The following is a 20304-nucleotide window of genomic DNA, read 5'->3' as shown; positions in this document are numbered from 1 at the left end:
TCCTTGCATTCCCCTTGTTCTCCTTATATGCCCCTTGTTCTTCTTCACTTTCCATTGTTCTCCTTGCATTCCCCATGTTCTTTTTATCTTCCCATTGTTCTCCTTGCATTCCCCTTGTTCTTTTTATCTTCCCATTGTTCTCCTTGCATTCCCCTTGTTCTCCATATATGCCCCTTGTTCTTCTTCACTTTCCATTGTTCTCCTTGCATTCCCCTTGTTCTTTTTATCTTCCCATTGTTCTCCTTGCATTCCCCTTGTTCTCCTTATATGCCCCTTGTTCTTCTTCACTTTCCATTGTTCTCCTTGCATTCCCCTTGTTCTTTTTATCTTTCCATTGTTTACCTTGCATTCTCCTTATATGCCTCTTGTTCTTCTTCACTTTCCATTGTTCTCCTTGCATTCCCCTTGTTCTTTTTATCTTCCCATTGTTCTCCTTGCATTCCCCTTGTTCTCCTTATATGCCCCTTGTTCTTCTTCACTTTCCATTGTTCTCCTTGCATTCCCCTTGTTCTTTTTATCTTCCCATTGTTCTCCTTGCATTCCCCTTGTTCTCCTTATATGCCCCTTGTTCTTCTTCACTTTCCATTGTTCTCCTTGCATTCCCCTTGTTCTTTTTATCTTTCCATTGTTTACCTTGCATTCTCCTTATATGCCCCTTATTCTTCTTGGCTTTCCATTGTTCTCCTTGCGTACCCCTTATTCTTATTGATTTCCCATTGTTCACCTTATATTCCTCTTGTTCTTCTTGACTTCCCGTTGTTCTCCTTGTCTTTCCCTTGTATCCGCTGTGATTGAGAGTTAGAGCACTTGATTGGCTCGCACGTCTTGGCGGGGTGCACTGGATGGGACACACTGTTGCGATACAGTCCCTCGCTGCCGGCGAGGGTTCCGAGGGGAAGGGGAGGTGTACATCTGTGTAGCCACACGTATTGTGTGTTTCGGCCATATTTCACATGTGACAGGTGCAATATTGCCCAATTGCTCGGTCTTCTCTGATATGAGGTGTTAGGTTCGGTATCGGGCGCATCTGTGGCTCCGTTCGTTCCGGGGGGACTTGAAGAAGAGGCTACCAAAACACAAACAAGTTAAGAAAAATATTTCCCTTTGTCTTATTGGAAGAGAGCAAGAAAAACGGGGAAATCAAAATAAGAAATATTATCCCATGACCCTAGAGGCGAATAGAGCACATAAATAAAGTCGCTAGTTTTGTTCATAATATCGGGAGCTGCTATGATTCCTACCATTTGGAAACTGGGTTCTTGACGAATCACCAGACCCCACTCATTTGTTTTAATGATTTATTAGGAGAATGTATTTCCTGTTGTAACTCATGTGGCGACGTATCCGGCTAGAATACCAGTGGACTTGTGTTCAGTTCCTGGAAGGAAAGAGAAATTTATCTCTTCATAGTAATCGTTTCCGTCCTACCAGTCTTTGTGCTATGTTATCACTTATCACATCAGGCTCTCTCATTTGTACGACCTGAAAACAAAACAAGGACCCCGCTACTCGTAAATTGTTACTGTCGGTTGATGTTAATGTTAATGTTATGTTTTATTTAACGACGCTCGCAACTGCAGAGGTTATATCAGCGTCGCCGGATGTGCCTGAATTTTGTCCCGCAGGAGTTCTTTTACATGCCAGTAAATCTACTGACATGAGCCTGTCGCATTTAAGCACACTTAGTGCTTAAATGCCATCGACCTCGCCCGGGATCGAACCCGCAACCTTGGGCATAGAAGGCCAGCGCTATACCAACTTGCCAACCAGGTCGACCTGTCGGTTGAAATCCTCACAAAATTTACAATAATAGTAAATGAACTCGTGTCGAAACTGCTTACATAGATCCCAACAGCAGGTAGACAAATTAAAAAAAAAAAAAGTATCTGCCAATAATAACCCTAATTTAATTATCTTGGAACATTAATAATGTTATCAACAGATGATAATATAGGCCTAGCTGTTGAAGTTAACAATAATTATACTTTGTTTCATACTAAATCGAATTTTACTTCTTTCCGTACTCCAAACCAATACGGAAAATAGAACTTTACGTTGTAGTTACTTTCCGGACTCCAGGCCTACCAATATACGAATTACTTATTTACTTACTTGCTTACAGCTTTTAAGGAACCCTGAGGTTCATTGCCGCCCTCACATAAGCCCGCCATCGGTCCCTATCCTGAGCAAGATTAATCCAGTCCTTACCATCATATCCCAACTCCCTCAAATCCATTTTAATATTATTCTCCCATCTACGTCTCGGCCTCCCCAAAGGTCTTTTTCCTTCCGGCCTCTCAACTCTATATGCACTTCTGGATTCACCCATACGTGCTACATGTCCTGCCCATCTCAAACGTCTGGATTTAATGTTCCTAATTATATCAGGTGAAGAAAACAATGCGTGCAGTTCTGCGTTGTGTAACTTTCTCCATTCTCCTGTAACTTCATCCCTCTCCGCCCCAAATACAATTTTTTCCTAAGAATCTTATTCTCTGTTCCTCTACCAAAGTGAAAGTCCAAGTTTCATAACCATACAGAACAACCGGTAACCTATAACTGTTTTATAAATTCTAACTTTCAGATTTTTTGATAGTAGACTAGATGACAAAAGCTTCTCAACCTAATAATAACAGGCATTTCCCATATTTATTCTGTGTTTAATTTCTTCCCGAGTATCATTTATATTTGTTACTGTTGCTCCCAGCTATTTGAATTTCTCCACTTCTTCAAAAGATAAATTTCCAATTTTTATATTTCCATTTCGTACAATATTCTCGCCACGACACATAATCATATACTTTGTCTTTTCGGGATTTACTTCCAAACCTATCTCTTTACTTGCTTGAAGTAAAATTTCCGTGTTTTCCCTAATCGTTTGTGGATTTTCTCCTAACATATTCACGTCATCCGCATAGACAAGAAGCTGACGTAACCCGTTCAATTCCAAACCCTGACTGTTATCCTGGACTTTCCTAATGACATATTCTAGAGCGAAGTTAAAAAGTAAAGGTGATAGTGCATCTCCTTGCTTTAGCCCGCAGTGAATTGGAAAAGTATGAGATAGAAACTGGCCTATACGGACTCTGCTGTAAGTTTCACTCATTTTAATTAATCGAACTAGTTTCTTGGGAATACCAAATTCAATAAGAATATTATATAAAACTTCTCTCTTAACCGAGTCATATGCCTTTTTGAAATCTATGAATAACTGATGTAATGTACCCTTATACTCCCATTTTTCTCCAATATCTGTCCAATAAAAAAAAACCTGATCAATAGTCGATCTATTACGCCTAAAACCACACTGATGATCCCCAATAATTTCATCTGTATATGGAGTTAATCTTCTCAAAAGGATATTGGACAAAATTTTGTAGGACGTCAACAAAAGTGTCCAACATACGAATACATAATGATAAACCTAGTATGAGAAAACTCAATTATAGGCATACTTTTTTGGACGGGTCTATGTTAAAGGATGTTAGTCCTGTAACCACAACTACGACTTGAACTTGGAATATCATATGTCAATAAAATTACAAAGGAAAGAGAATAGATTCTGTCATAAATTTGGTGTTCCAACAACAACAATTAAGGAAATTTCTATTATAGCCTTGAAGGGTTCTCTGCAGATTTTACGGCGAAACTTTTATTTCAATTCAAATTGAATTTTCTCATTCCATTTTTTATCTGTATTTTTTATTTTACAGCAAATTTTCATTATGTGAAATATTATCTACTGTAAATTTTAGTTTATTGTAAACAAATTTCTTGTAAGACATTTTTAATGTCATCTTAAATGTTACTGTTTAAGGGGAGAGGATGGTATTTTTGATGAAAAATGACTAAATTTTCAAAAAATAAATATTCTTTAAAATACTCTGTGATATGTGTGGATCGCCATTTTTAAACTTCCTGCATTATGGATTTTTAAATCACTCGCCCACTTTTATTGTTGTTTCCGGTAAATTAAATTTTCAAAAAAAAAAATTTTTCTTTAAAATACCCTTTGATATGTGTGGAATGCATTGCGTAACATTTTGTGGGTATTTGTGCCCTTATCGGATGTTGAGACGTCATTTTTAAACTTCCTGCGCTATGGATTTTTATCGCTTTTATCAGTTTCCAGTAACTTCATTTTTTTTTTTTTGCTACATTGCCAGACAAAATGAATATAATTTCTGAACTATTAAAGATACATGCATGAAATTTAGAACACACATTTTTTAGACTATTATTAAACTTTTCTTTGTAACAGAATTTTATTAATTGATTTCATTTTAAAAATACGTCCGTTTGTTTGCAAGAAAGGAAATCAGAAAATTGTTACTAAATTTTAATTGTTTGTTTTACAAACGTAGGGTCTAATATCAAAATTTGTTACAGTCAGTTTGTAGAACATACTTTTGCAAATACATTACGAAAACTGTTTGAATCTATCTTTAAAAACGGTTTAGATATTTCGGTTTTAGTACAATCCTGCATTGGGTATATTTTTTCAAATTTGGGCCCCCAAATAATTTTTTTTAAATATCCTTATTTGGTTGAGTTGCCACAGCTATGAGCTCTCTACATACACAAAATTAATAATTTACACCAAATAGGAAAAAAGTTTAAAAAAATACCATCCTCTCCCCTTAACATTCTTTGTCTTTGACAACCTCAACAAGTTGAGGAAGATTGAATAAATAAAAAATAAATATCACAATTTCATCCGAAAGTGAGTAAGACTGATTTTGGAACCTGGTGCATAAAATGTACAAAATTGGAGAAATATCGATAGAAGGTTAATATATTTCTATATTTCTTCGATAGCCACATGTATTAATACTTAATAATATCAGTTGAAATTGTAGTTGATTGGATGCCCGTTCAAACATTTGATGTGGCATTAAGTAGGCCTATTTACAGAAGATAGATTGCGCTTCGGGAAAACGAGGCTGCGTGCTATATCAAGCACCATCAATATCTCATCAATGTCTCCATCCGCGACTTTCACTGCCTTGGACGAAAATGAAAATGGTCGTCTCCTTGCCATCTATCCATGTCTTGGGAAAGAGATGACGCCAGTAAAACGTGATCGTGCCTTCCGATGCTGATTATGTTACCTTGTACGGCGGGACGTGCAGTTAAGCAAACCCTCCCGGGGCAGAAAGTGTAATGAATTAAATCAGTCCTTCGCCTCTTCTTACACTCTTCTGCTAGCTCGCCTCCCTTTATGAAATCAGATCTATACAATGTTTATGCCGACGTCTTTATACGTCACGTCACGCGAAATAGGAGCCTACTAATTTTAGAAAACAGTCCGTCGTCGACAAGAAAACTGTGTCATCGAAGTAAAATGGTACGTTATGCGGCTTATTTCTACGTCGTCATGTACGTATTTATTTATTTAGTACTAGCCGTACCCGTGCGCTCCGCTGCACCCGTTAGAAATAAATATAAAGTAATTACATAATTAAAATAGGACATTTGATCCAGGGAACATTCGTGTTTGATATAAGGATAAATCGTTTATTATGTTACTTAATTTAAATTGTATTTGCATAATTAAAATGCGATCATTTTGATCCAGAGACCACTCATTTGGTCATGAAAATTATTTTAGGAAATATAGGAAACGAATATACAGAATAGCCTATCAAGTTTTCTGTGCATAAGAAGCTATTTTAATCTTACCTGTCCTCGATTCACTCAGAAGTTACTGTGATAACATTATAGCATTATGTCCATATAGAAAAACTACACTTTCCAATGGTAAATTAATAATTAATTATACAAATCGGTTAAATTAGCTTCCGATATTACTTCATACAAACACAGAAACATTATCTGTAGGCTATCTTTCATAGCTTTCGATTGTTGATGTCCAAGGCCCCTTATAGACCAAGTCATTTGTTTATTAATTCATTACACGGCCTTAGGTGGCAGTTATTTTAATTTTAAAACTCATTTATCTCATTAAATTTCAGTCCTATCAAAATTTTTCAAGGAATAAAACTTATCGAAAATTATTTGTAAAGAAACTTTTGTTATGTAGCATTTTTCACAAAAATCAATAATAAGCGAGATATTTCGATTTATTTAATTCAGGCCCCCTTATAACCCCCCCTTTTAAATAATTTATTTTGAATGCCATATAGCCTAAAATCTAAGTTACAACGAACTTAATTTATATTCCAGTTTTCATCGAAATCCGTTCAGCCATTATCGCGTGAAAAGGTAACAAACATACAGACAGACAGACAGACATACAAACAAAAATTTAAAAAAGCGATTTTCGGTTTCAGGGTGATTAATTATATATGTTGGGACCAATTATTTTTGGAAAATCGAAAATTACCAGAAAAATTTCGGCTACAGATTTATTATTAGTATGGATTTATTTATTTAACCTGGTAGAGAGAAGGCCGTCAGCCTTCTCTGCCCCTCTACCATGGGATTACAACTATAATATGAAGAATAAAATTACAATTAATATTAAATTTACAATTACAGTTACAATAAAAATTAAAGTACGACAAGATTACCTGATAAATGAAAGCTAGACAATTTATCATAGAAGTTAAGAACAAAGAATATTTTTGTATTTGTTGAATTACAAATTAAACCTAGAATAACAAAATTCTATAGTGATGAAATTGCCGGATATTGAAATATTTTGTGATAGATTAAGAGAACTATTTACAAGAAGCCATGTCTGAACGAGTCTCAATTACTGACCAAGTGCCTAGTAAGTTTGTGTTTGAATTCAATTTTATTTCGACAGTCCCTGATGCTAGCAGGTAACGAATTTCAGAGATTTGGCAGGGCTATTGTGAAAGAGGATGAGTATGAGGAAGTGCGATGGGATGGTATTGTTAGTATTGTTTCATGGCGAGAGCGTGTGTTCAGATTGTTGTGGGAAGAAAGGTAAGTGAAGCGAGACGACAGGTACGAAGGAATAGAAGAGTTCAAGATTTTGAAGAGGAGGAGAAGTGAATGTAAATTTATTTTCTTATCTCGTTTAAATCAACCTATTGCTTCCAGGGATGGAGTAATATGATCATATTTACGAACATTGCTTACAAAACGTACACACGAGTTATGAGCACGTTGAAGTTTCGTTTTGTTGTCGCTGGAGAGATCAGTCAGTAAAATGTCAGCATAGTCAAAATAGGGAAATACAAGCGTCTGCACAAGGGACTTTTTTAAGCAAGAGGGGAGGTAAACATTTATCCTTTTTAGCACATGGATAATAGAATATACTTTTCTCGGATATGGCTTTTAAAATGAAAGGGAGAAATATTTATTATTAATAACTAGAGAGCGGAATTTTAGGCCCTAAATAGTTGCATTTTAGGCACCTAAAATAGGTTCTTAAACTCCTTTAGGCTCTATAAAATAAAAAATAGCCTTTTTTTTTTTTTTTTTTTTTTTTTTTTTTTTTTTTTTTTTTTTTTTTGTTAAAGAATATCACTAATATAAGATTCAACATTTATTTAACGCAAAATTCTAGGATTAAAAGAAACTTCCACACATTTCACATTTTACAAGGGTACATTTGTAGTAGGTTATTTTACGACGCTTTATCAACATCTTAGGTTATTTAGCGTCTGAATGAGATAAAAGTGGTAATGCCGGTGAAATGAGTCCGGGGTCCAGCACCGAAAGTTACCCAGCATTTGTTCATATTGGGTTGAGGGAAAATCCCGGAAAAACCTCAACCAGGTACCTTGACCCAACCAGAAATCGAACCCGGGCCACCTGGTTTCGCGGCCAGATGCGCTAACATTTACTCCACAGATGTGGACTACAAGGGTACACATGCATACACAAAATGAAGACATTCTGTTTTTAAGTTAGTGTTTTTCATTCACCAATCACATTTCCATAGTTTGCATTGCAGTAGATGATCAGCATCTATTGTGGCTATTGTGTCGCTCACTGCTGTACTTACAAATGGTGAGAAAAAAGGAAGGGATTGTTATGTCTTGGAATGTAAGAGAATGCTTATTCAGGTACAACCCAGCGAGTTTGTGTTAAATTGCTGACAGACAGAGGAAGATATAATAATAATAATAATAATAATAATAATAATAATAATAATAGTAATAATAGCATAATAAAATCGACACTAAACAACATGAAAATAATACCATAATAGAAATAAAGAAAGTAAAATACATTGCAATATAGTAAAAGCAACTCATTTAGTACATATAGTTAATGTGGAAAACGTAAGGAAGAATATAACATTTATATACAACCAAAAGCAACTGAATATCTTTTCCGAATTCTTTCCCATTGTTTATTGTTACTACCTATATAGGCACTAAGTCAATCTTGTGCATTATCTCTTTATTATTGTTTAAAATTATGTATAAATTCGCAAATTTATGTCATATTCTTGCAATATCTCTACACCAGGGATGTCGAACAGCGCTCTCAAACTGTGAAACGATTAATACTGTTTCCTACCGTAGCTGAGCTGAAACGACAGTCAGTCAGCTCGCTGTAGCAGTGTTCTGTACGCAGTGTGTTTATCAACTCTGGCGGCTGGTATGGATATGAAACGACGATTCAATAGTGAGTGGACAGATAAATATTTATTTATCTTAAAGGAGGAAAGGCATATTGCTTAATATGTAGAAAAGTACTTGGATACATTAGTCATCATAATATTAAAAGGCATTTTAATTCTAAACGTCATGCTGAAGGTTATGGACCAGAAAAGTTATCCGGTTTCATTCGTGAAAAGGCTGTAGAAGAATTAAAATCAAGATTGAATTCAGAAAACCTTCCATCATCGGGTGTTAGTAGAATAAGCTTGGTTCGTGCTAGCTATAAAATTTGTGAAATCATTGCAACGGCTTCAAAGCTATTTACTCCGGAGAATTTGTGAAAGGCTGTCTCATAGCTGTTGCAAAAGGGATATGTCCGGAATACGTTAATGATTTTAAATCTATATGTTTGTCTCGTAATATTGTTGCAGAGCGCGTATCATAAATGGGGGATAACTTGGAGGAGCAACTGATAGCAAGAATGAAAACTTTCACTCGTTACTCACTATAGCTCTTGATGAAAGCACGACCGGAAAGATACGGCGCAGCTAGCTACAGTATATTCATAAGGAGTGTCGATTCAGATTTCAATGTTCATGGAGATCTTGTAGATGTCATTTCACTAAAGGATCGAACTCGAGGAGGAGATATTTTTGAATCTGTAAAAAAAACTAGGAACAAATTTCAAGTCACGCTAAAAGCAATTAATTTTATACATCAAAACAGTTTGCGTTTCTGAACTTGAAGTTGCACTGCTACAACACATACACACTAAGTTGATATTTTAAATATGATATTAACAATATTATTATTATTATTATGATTTACCTATTTCCGTCACTAACGAACAACATTCATGGAATGACCCAGTAGATAAAACTCTATTATTATTATTATTATTATTATTATTATCATCATCATCATCATCATCATAATTCATCCTCATGTAGGCTACATTCTTTGTTTATCAGAGTTCGTCAAGTGCAAATCTAAACTAAGTTCCTAATCAATTGGTAAGATGTATAAAAGCTATCCAAGTACCAGCCGCCGCAGTTTCGCTTTGTTTACGATCATTCGGCCGGACTGCCTGCTACCTGTGTTCAACCGTTGCACGGTAAGGGAGGAGTGAAGGCTCTGCAGTTCACAGCTCGAGAGCGCTGTTCGACATCCCTGCTCTACACCTTCGTTTATAAATTATAATTTATGTAATTAATTTTTTTAACTGAATGTAATTTTTGTATTATGTATTTAATACTGTTTACCGTCTATTAATTTATGTGTTTATATTGTCTGTATATTATCTCTACATAATGTATTTCACATGTAACAAACTACAACCCTAATATACTAAACGGTAAAATTGGGTTTCAACATTTGGATAACAATAATAATAAATGCAATGTTATTAATAGAATAGTATTTACATTCTATTAGTAATGACTTTTTAGCATCAGATGCGTAACTACTTGGAAGAAAAGAGGATCAGCTACAGATATTTTTCTCGTGTTAAGACCGTTGGGAAGATTGTTGACAACTAGAGACGTTCATTACAGTAAATGAAATCCTGAATGGTGGGAAATTCTCTAGATTCTTAGTAGGCCCTACATAAGAACTAATGAATTCGTTTTAATACTCGTAAAAATTTTAATCCAGTATTTTAATATAGATGTCTACATACTTATGACCAATTTTTAATTAAATTCCTTTCGGTCTGCCAAAGGCCTTTCAGAGAGGACATATCATAAGATGCAGAGCAATATAAAAGCAATAAAACACACAAGTAATTATATAAATATAGTAGCCTGTTCACTCTTGAACGTAATCTGCGTGACATAGAAATGGTCTTGCTGTTTTTATTTTCTCACTTTACGGAATAAAACATAAAGTATCGTCAGAAAAAGTACTTTTAGTCATGTCTTCTATCCGTGTGTGTACACTGATTTCTCAACTATTAGTCGAAATTCGTTTATATTTAGTACCTGCGAGTAAATTTATCTGGGAATGATGCACATGAAATATAACAATTTTCAATAAAGAATTATGCAAACTTCTACGTTCATATTCAAATAAATTTGAATGTGCTGCTATAAGCTGAGGCTGTAGTGTTCATTGCAGAATCGGAATTATTTACAACGTTCTGTTCACGAGAAACGAGTTCTAGCAGATAAATAAAAATTTCAATATCTAAGTCCAGAAGATTAAGTCCTTTATGTAGAAGAAATTATTGGGGATCGTCATTGTGGTTTTAGGCGTAATAGATCGTCTATAGGGATATCCTGAACTAGCACCAACAGATAGCGCGTGTGTACTTTGAGGGATGAGATTTGCATGTGCATTTGTTTTCCGCTATATAAACATTGAGGATTTACGTAGTGTATTAATAAGCTACATTAAATACTCTTAGAAACAACTTAAAATGTCAAATTTTTGTGTTCCTATATGTAAAAACCAGGGAAAGTATTTGGCTTCATTCAGGTCCCGAAATATTCTGAATATATGCTTTAAACCTTAAAAATTTTAATTAATTAAATTGCGCCTCGAAAGTGCTAGCTATTAAATAAAAGTAACTACTTCAAGTAAGGAATTGCTGACTGCAGTTTCATTTTGGAAGAGGGAAAAGAAAAATTAATAAAAACAAATGCAACCTCGACAGCAAGCTATGTTAGCTTAGATCAGTCATATCAATTGATGCCCATAGGAGCAAGCACGCGCTTTAGAGCTGAGGAGAGCTTGAGCGCTTTACAGCGGAAAGGAAAGAGACAGACGAAAGAGGTAGTATATGCCGCTTGGTCGAGCTATATTCAGGGATGGCCAGCACTGATTCAATAGATAAATGGAAGAGAACTTATTAAAACTGTATCCATGGTAATTTTTACATTTGTCTGAGAAGTAGAAGTATATTATAAGAATGTAACTTTTAATTTTAATGCTCATGTTTCATAAGTTTGATTTTTTTATTCAAAAGAAATATTTTCTCAACATCTTTTTATAGAAAAGTGAAATTTTCAGATATAGACTTATTTATTTAGTAGCCTTACAGAATGTTTTCGTAAATCTAATATACTGTAAATGCGTATTACTGAAGATAGTGTATCGAAAATTTTGAAAATATTCGCATGGAAATTGTTTGTAAGGAAATGAATTAACAAAGCAACTACTGTTACATCATAAGCAAAAGATACGTGCCCATGTGTTGTAAAAGTGTCAGCTCTGTACTGTAATATTGTTTTGATTAGTTTATTGATTACTTTTATAAGGCTAAAAGTACCATCAATATCAATTCCAACTTATCATGTCATTCTCAGTCTCTTTTTTGGGGATATCACTTTCTTTATTAATGATGTGTTTCATCCATTTAGTACATTATAGTTGTACTACTATGGAATTTATGTGAATATTCCTTCTTAACTCTTTATTATGTTATTAACATTTAAAACACAACTGCAATATTAAGAAATTGGTATTAGTACTTTTTTTACAGACAAATAGATAATATCGAACAGAAAGAAGCCATATAAAAATAACGACATAAAATTTCACTTTCCGTTTGAAGTTTGTGCACCACTGTTTTCTTAATCCAACAGCCTGCTTATTCATATACACAACCCTTCCTCTTTCCCTACTTAGCGCTTGATGCGGGCACGACGTCGAGGCAGAAAAATGCGCTTGCTTTGACATCACTGGCTTAGATTATACTCAGTATTTCTAGAAGTCGCCAGCATTTTACGCCTGCAGTAAACTCTCGATTAACTAGGATGTTTATTATCCAGTACGATCCATAGTGAAATCCATTTCGTGAATAATGTTTTTAATGTACTGTATACTAATTATTAAAACCATGTTTTTACTTCAAATTTTCAAAATCTTCCTACATAGTATTCAAAACTGCATGTCCTTAACCTACAAAACACAGGAATAATCGTGATACCACTTTGCACTTTTATGTAACAGACCCCTGGTGTCTTGTTCACACAGCAACCTGGACGCATGTGACAACATTTTTCTGTTTCAGTTGAGGAGAACACGAAATATTTTATTTTAACGCCATGCTTTTGTTTCAGGCGGACCGGTGAGACCCCGTTCGGTAGCCGGTATCGCCATGGAGATGTTCGAACAACATCAAGGAACTCACATCTTGCAGGTATGTTGCTTATGATAGACACAAGTGTTACAAAACAAAGAAGCAATAATCTCAAATATTACTTCTTGCATGCCCTTCTGAAGACACGTAAAGAAGGAATATGCTAAATTAAAGTCGACAAAGAAAATCGATTAATTTTCTTATGTAGTCGTCGTCGGTGATCTGGTTACCACACTTCCTCCATTGGGTTAAGTTCAAAACATTCGAGGGGGATGAACTCTTTAAGTTCGATACGGAAGGAAGATTAAATTTACTACGTGTTCAGAGCCGTAGATTTAGGAATGTATTTATTTATCTATTTTTTTACTTGCGTATTTATCTATTTATATATTTATTTATTACGTTTTATATATTATTTATTTATGTATTTATTTATTATTTATAGTTTATGTATTATTTATTTATGTAGTTCTAGTTATTTTATTTATTTATTTATTTATTTATTTATTTATTTATTCAATTAATTCGTAGTTCAGCCCAGGGGCAGGTCTTTCACTGCAAACCGTGCATTCTCCAGTCTTTTCTCTTACGTCTTCCTCCTAGTCTCCCTGTCTTCGCGTACGATCCATGTATCTTAATGTCGTCTATTATTTGGTATATACTTCAGCCCGAACTTTCCTTCCGTTCTCCATTCTTTCCAGTGCATCCTCCTTCAGATTCTTCTTAGCCTGTGACCCAGCCAATTTCTTTTTCTCTTCCTAATCAGTTTCGGCACTTTTCTTTCTTCATCCACTCTTTCTAATACAGCTTCATTTCTTACCATTTCTGTCCATTTCACATGCTCCAATCTTCTCTATATCCACATTTCAAATGTTTCTGCTGTAATCGTTTCTCTTCACTTCGTCGTAATGTCCATGTTTCTGCTCCATACAGTGCCACACTCCACACAAAGCAATTCACTAGTCTCTTCCTCAGTTCTTTTTTCAGAGATCGACAGAAGATGCTCCTTTTTTTCTATTTTTTGCTTAGTTATTTAACGACGCTGTATCAACTATTGCGTTATTTAGTGTCGATGAAATTAGTGTTAGTGAGATGATATTTGACGAGATGAGGCTGAAGATTCGTCATAGATTACCTGACATTCGCCATACGATTGGAGAAAATCTCGGGGTGGGGGGGAACCAACCAGATAATCAGCCCAAGCGAGAATCGTAACCACGTTCGGGCCCACTTCGAATCAGAAGGCATATCCTTTTCATATTAAAAGCTTTCTTTGATATATTGTTATTTAGTCAACTATGACACATGTTTCAACCTCATAATTAAGCCAAAAAGGCATAATTCATTAGGCATTTAGGCTTGGAAATGATGGGGTAGGGTGGCCAGTTCTTTCCCCCCCTTCATTATATACATCGCAGACTATTACACTAATCAGACTTCAGATGCATTCAAACAATATTGTTCTTCCTCTGACACACATCGTCAAGTAAGATGTACTGCCTGATAATAGATGTACATATCAGCCAGAACCCCAATCAAAGACAAATCATCATTATTATCATAGAAACAGACTAAATAACTATTTTGCGTTAACTCAGAAAATTCAAGTTCATTTTATCTCGATGCATGTTAAATGATTGCATTCAAAACTTACGAATGTCCTCCGAATATTGTAATTCGCAATATGAAAAAGAAACTGCAGTATTTTGAAACGCATAAAAGCTATAATGAGAAAGAATGTGTCACTTATTCTTTCATACGATGTTCGAAGAACTCTGTGCGAATTTCAGGGCATAAAAATAGCAGAAGCAGTAGCAACAGACTAAGTCTTTTTCCCTTCCGCCTAACCAATTTGTGAAACGCCTCTTCTTCGTAGCGTCCTTCTTTTTTCCGAGCTGACGTCCGCTCCCTCCGGTGTATAAAGAATGGTTCTAACGCCGTGCTGTGAATAACTGCAGGCCAGAACATGGGTGAGGCGCACCAACATCAGGTCGTGTGAAGAGGCACCCCCAGTCTCCCCCCTCCCCCACTTTCTTACCAAGTTTATGTGTGAAGGATTTTTTCTCCTCAGACGGGGTGACTTGGTGGCAATTTTGATGAGACTTTTTACTATAGCATAATGCCATTTGTAATGACCCTTAAGAGGGTAACATATGGCGGAGAAGTAACATTGTAGTAGCATTAAAATTCATGTAATCACGGTCAGAATTGATTTTAATGAAAGATGGTTGAAAGCGTAATATAGTTCGAAGAACGTGAGTCACTGTGATCGATGGTCTTCAGAAGACCCCATGCATTCATGCTTTCTGTCATTACGATTATTTTTAAGTGACCGCTTGCATATAATATCTGTTACTTATGAACACATTGACAAATACAGGGACATCATTTTATTTTTACTTCAATTTTTATTGTGCCTGCGTTTCTAAATGTACCTGACTCCCACCCCTTTCACTAATGTCCTTGCTAACGTCAGTCACACAAACTTACGATCGCTGTTGCTAGCAGTGAAGTAAACAGTACAGAGTACAGTGTGTTTCAGAAATATGTTGCGTTTTCTATAGAAGAAAGAGCTTATATTATTGAAGTTTATTTTCACACAGGTATGGTGTGTAGCATAACTGAATTTATCTGTGTGGACTGAGCACAAATAAAGATTAGAGTTACCCAAAGTACGGTACCCTATAATATGGTACTGTACTTAACAGCATTATTTAAACAAGGGTTTTGTTTTACTGTTTGTAAGTATGAAGGACGATGATGGAAACTGGAATTACAATATAACCGAATGTGAACAACAGTTTTTCTTTTTTTTTTTCACAATTTCCTGATTATATCATTACGGAATATTTTCGTAGAAATGTCATTAATCTGGTACATAAATTTAGAGCAACAGAGTGTACAGAAAGGAAGAAAAGTGTAAGATGGCCAATAAAGGTGACAGAAGATGCTGTAGAAGATGCTAGAGAAAGGATGCAGCGAGGTCCTAATAAGTCGGTCAAGAAGTTAGCTGTAGAAATTGGGGTTTCTTACGGAAGTGCTCACAAAATTCTCAGGAATAAATTAGGTTATTAATATGCTGAATAAAGTAGACATTACATAATGCATATAACCGCCTAAAGGATTGAGTTTGTGAAAAAGATTGTTACTATTCTACTGTTTTTTGATAAAAGACTGTAAAGTAATGACCAAACTGAAAATTGTAATATTATATTTCCCTGTAACATAAATGGATAACTACTTTTCTCTCCTCCTATAGCTAGTAAAATGATTTCTTTACATATTGCACTAGCAACTCCAAATTCCTGTAATCGAAGGGGGGGTAACAGTGTTTCCGAATATAGCCAGGTTAATGTTAAAAATGTTAGTAAAAATAAAGTGATGTCCCTGTATTTATCTCCTATAGCTTACTATAAATTAATTAACTTACTACTTACTTACTGGCTTTCAAGGAACCCGGAGGTTCATTGCCGCCCTCACATAAACCCGCCATTGGTCCCTATCCTGAGCAAGATTAATCCATTCTCTATCATCATATCCCACCTCCCTCAAATCCATTTTAATATTATCTTCCCATCTACGTCTCGGCCTCCCTAAAGGTCTTTTTCCCTCCGGCCTCCCAACTAACACTCTATATGCATTTCTAGATTCGCCCATACGTGCTACATGCCCTGCCCATCTCAAACGTCTGGAATTAATATTCCTAATTATGTCAGGTGAAGAATACAATGCGTGCATTTCTGTGTTGTGTAACTTTCTCCATTCTCCTGTAACTTCATCCCTCTTAGCCCCAAATATTTTCCTAAGAACCTTATTCTCAAACATCCTTAACCTATGTTCCTCTCTCTAAGTGAGAGTTCAAGTTTCACAACCATAAAGAACAACCGGGAATATAACTGTTTTATAAATTCTAACTTTCAGATTTTTGACAGCAGACTGGATGATAAAAGCTTCTCAGGCATAATAATAACACGCATTTCCCATACTTATCCTGTGTTTAATTTCCTCCCGACTATCATTTATATTTGTTACTGTTGCTCCAAGATATTTGAACTTCTCCATCTCGTCAAAAGATAAATTTATAAATTAATTAAGTCCATAAATACTTCTCTGCTATCCACCGGCGTAGCTCAGGCGGCTGAGGCACTTTTCTTCCGAACCGATTTGCGCTCGGGCATGGGTTCGATTCCCGCTTGGACTGATTACCTAGTTGGGTTTTTTGACATTTTCCTCAACTGTAAGCCGAATCCTCGGCCTCATCTCGCCAAATATCCACATATCTTAATGTTTATGATATGTTATCTCCTGCCCCGAACTCTTCTCCCGTTCACCATTCCTTCCAGTGCATCCTTCAGTAGGCAGTTTCTTCTGAGCCAGTGACCCAACCAATTCCCTTTCCTCTTTGTGATCTTTTGCAGCATCATCTTTCTTCGCCTACTCTTTTTAGCACAACTTAATTTCTCATTCTGTCTGTCCATTTCACACCCTCCATTCTTCTCCATATCTATATTTCAAATTATTTCAGTCGTTTCTCTTCACTTCGTCCATGTTTTTAGCCCATCCATTGCCACTCCATACGAAGCACTTCACTAGTCTCTTCCTTAGTTCTTTTTCTAGAGGTCCGCAGAAGATGCTCCTTTTTCTATTAAAAGCTTCCTTTGCCATTGCTATCCTTCTTCTGACTTCCCGGCAGCATTTCATGTTAATGCTTATAGTAGCTACATCCAAAGTACTTGAAGCTGTCCACTTGTTCGACTGCCTCATTTCGAATTCACAATTTATTTTTCTTCCAATAACCATGGTCTTCGTCCTATTTGCATTTATCTTCGTCCCATACTGTTTCTTTTTCTAATGGCGAGTACTCGAATTTTCGTCATTCACTCATATGAAAGCCAGTTAAGTAGACCAATTTTCCTATAGAATCGTTGCATATGGTGCACCATAGGAGGCTGCTCTACGCTACACCCGCGATGAAATTCATTCATTCATTCATTCATTCATTCATTCTCTTCCATAGATCTTACATGAGCAATGAAACTTTAAGATGTCGAACAAGTCAAAATTTTACAATATTACAATTACAATATTTACAATATTTTACAATTTTTACAGTTTTAAAATGTAGTAGTTTTCTACAATGATGAGGTGAGGTCCGAGGATTCGCCAAAAGATTACTCGACATTTGTTTTTTGGTTGGGGAAAACCTCGGAAAAACCCAACCAGGTAATCAAATCAAAGGGGGAAATGAAGTGATGCCGAGGACTCGCCATAGAGAGATGATGATGATGATGATGATGATGATGATGATGACGATGATGATGATTTGTTGGGGTGCTACAGGGAACCGGATCTTCCCATACTGCTCACAGCTGTATTTTTCATATTAATGTTAAACGAAATTATTTCTTAAGAGTGCTCGGAAATTCGTGATTATGAATCGATGAATGGATGGATAGCATATAGTACAGATCCGCCCCAACTTAGGTAACTCATTCAAGCCTCCTTATTTTATCTCCAGAAATGAATGGTCGCTAAAATTTGCCATCTCATTCAAGAACAAGTTTTTCAGTGTCATGAATCTATTATAAAGGCTTTCCACTTCTTACTTTCCTTTCCTAAGGAAGCCATGCTGAAGAATCTATAGGTCTCAGCCGGCTTTGGCATGGAGAACCTTGCATGCAATGGATATCGTGGTAACCACCAGACCATCGAAGACGACTTCGTGAATAGATCTACTCAGAGCTAGTACACCACTAGGCTATCATTATTGCTATTATTATTATTATTATTATTATTATTATTATCATCATCATTATTATTATTATTATTATTATCATTATTATTATTATTGTTGTTGTTGGCGAAAACGTAATACGGCGAACGCCAGTAGGGGAAGTTATCCCCACCCACATGAAATGTGCATTCGACACAACACTAGCCTATCACGTAGAGTGTCTGTTGAGCTAGGAGGGGAAAAGTGGAAAGGGGTCGTGGGCGGAGCTTAGCGTTCGCCGTATTACGTTTTTACCTTATTATTATTATTATTATTATTATTATTATTATTATTATTATTATCATTATTATTATTATTATTATTATTATTATTATTATTATTGTTGTTGGCGAAAACGTAATACGGCGAACGCCAGTAGGGGAAGTTATCCCCACCCACATGAAATGTGCATTCGACACAACACTAGCCTATCACGTAGAGTGTCTGATGAGCTAGGAGGGGAAAAGTGGAAAGGGGTCGTGGGCGGAGCTTAGCGTTCGCCGTATTACGTTTTTACCTTATTATTATTATTATTATTATTATCATTATTATTATTATTATTATTATTATTATTATTGTTGTTGGCGAAAACGTAATACGGCGAACGCCAGTAGGGGAAGTTATCCCCACCCACATGAAATGTGCATTCGACACAACACTAGCCTATCACGTAGAGTGTCTGTTGAGCTAGGAGGGGAAAAGTGGAAAGGGGTCGTGGGCGGAGCTTAGCGTTCGCCGTATTACGTTTTTACCTTATTATTATTATTATTATTATTATTATTATTATTATTATTATCATTATTATTATTATTATTATTATTATTATTATTATTATTATTGTTGTTGGCGAAAACGTAATACGGCGAACGCCAGTAGGGGAAGTTATCCCCACCCACATGAAATGTGCATTCGACACAACACTAGCCTATCACGTAGAGTGTCTGATGAGCTAGGAGGGGAAAAGTGGAAAGGGGTCGTGGGCGGAGCTTAGCGTTCGCCGTATTACGTTTTTACCTTATTATTATTATTATTATTATTATTATTATTATTATTATTATTATTATTATCATTATTATTATTATTATTATCATTATTATTATTATTGTTGTTGGCGAAAACGTAATACGGCGAACGCCAGTAGGGGAAGTTATCCCCACCCACATGAAATGTGCATTCGACACAACACTAGCCTATCACGTAGAGTGTCTGATGAGCTAGGAGGGGAAAAGTGGAAAGGGGTCGTGGGCGGAGCTTAGCGTTCGCCGTATTACGTTTTTACCTTATTATTATTATTATTATTATTATTATCATTATTATTATTATTATTATTATTATTATTATTATTATTATTATTGTTGTTGGCGAAAACGTAATACGGCGAACGCCAGTAGGGGAAGTTATCCCCACCCACATGAAATGTGCATTCGACACAACACTAGCCTATCACGTAGAGTGTCTGTTGAGCTAGGAGGGGAAAAGTGGAAAGGGGTCGTGGGCGGAGCTTAGCGTTCGCCGTATTACGTTTTTACCTTATTATTATTATTATTATTATTATTATTATTATCATTATTATTATTATTATTATTATTATTATTATTATTATTATTATTATTATTGTTGGCGAAAACGTAATACGGCGAACGCCAGTAGGGGAAGTTATCCCCACCCACATGAAATGTGCATTCGACACAACACTAGCCTATCACGTAGAGTGTCTGATGAGCTAGGAGGGGAAAAGTGGAAAGGGGTCGTGGGCGGAGCTTAGCGTTCGCCGTATTACGTTTTTACCTTATTATTATTATTATTATTATTATTATTATTATTATTATTATTATCATTATTATTATTATTATTATCATTATTATTATTATTGTTGTTGGCGAAAACGTAATACGGCGAACGCC

General features: G+C 35.6%; 1 protein-coding gene across 5 annotated transcripts in view; it reads left to right on the top strand.

Annotated features, from left to right (window-relative positions):
- trh (PAS domain-containing protein trachealess) overlaps positions 1-20304 on the top strand; it is a 309891-nt gene that overhangs the window by 174621 nt on the left and 114966 nt on the right. For all 5 annotated transcript variants that reach the window (XM_069829497.1, XM_069829502.1, XM_069829499.1 and 2 more), the window contains exon 3: positions 12608-12687. In XM_069829497.1, the coding sequence (XP_069685598.1) occupies positions 12608-12687 (80 nt within the window). The remainder of the gene's footprint in view (positions 1-12607; positions 12688-20304) is intronic.

Source organism: Periplaneta americana, chromosome 6 (assembly GCF_040183065.1).
Source record: "Periplaneta americana isolate PAMFEO1 chromosome 6, P.americana_PAMFEO1_priV1, whole genome shotgun sequence".
NCBI classification, from domain to species: domain Eukaryota; kingdom Metazoa; phylum Arthropoda; class Insecta; order Blattodea; family Blattidae; genus Periplaneta; species Periplaneta americana.
The sequence above is the reverse complement of the archived record's forward strand: the minus strand, read 5'-3'. Positions and strand labels throughout refer to the sequence as shown.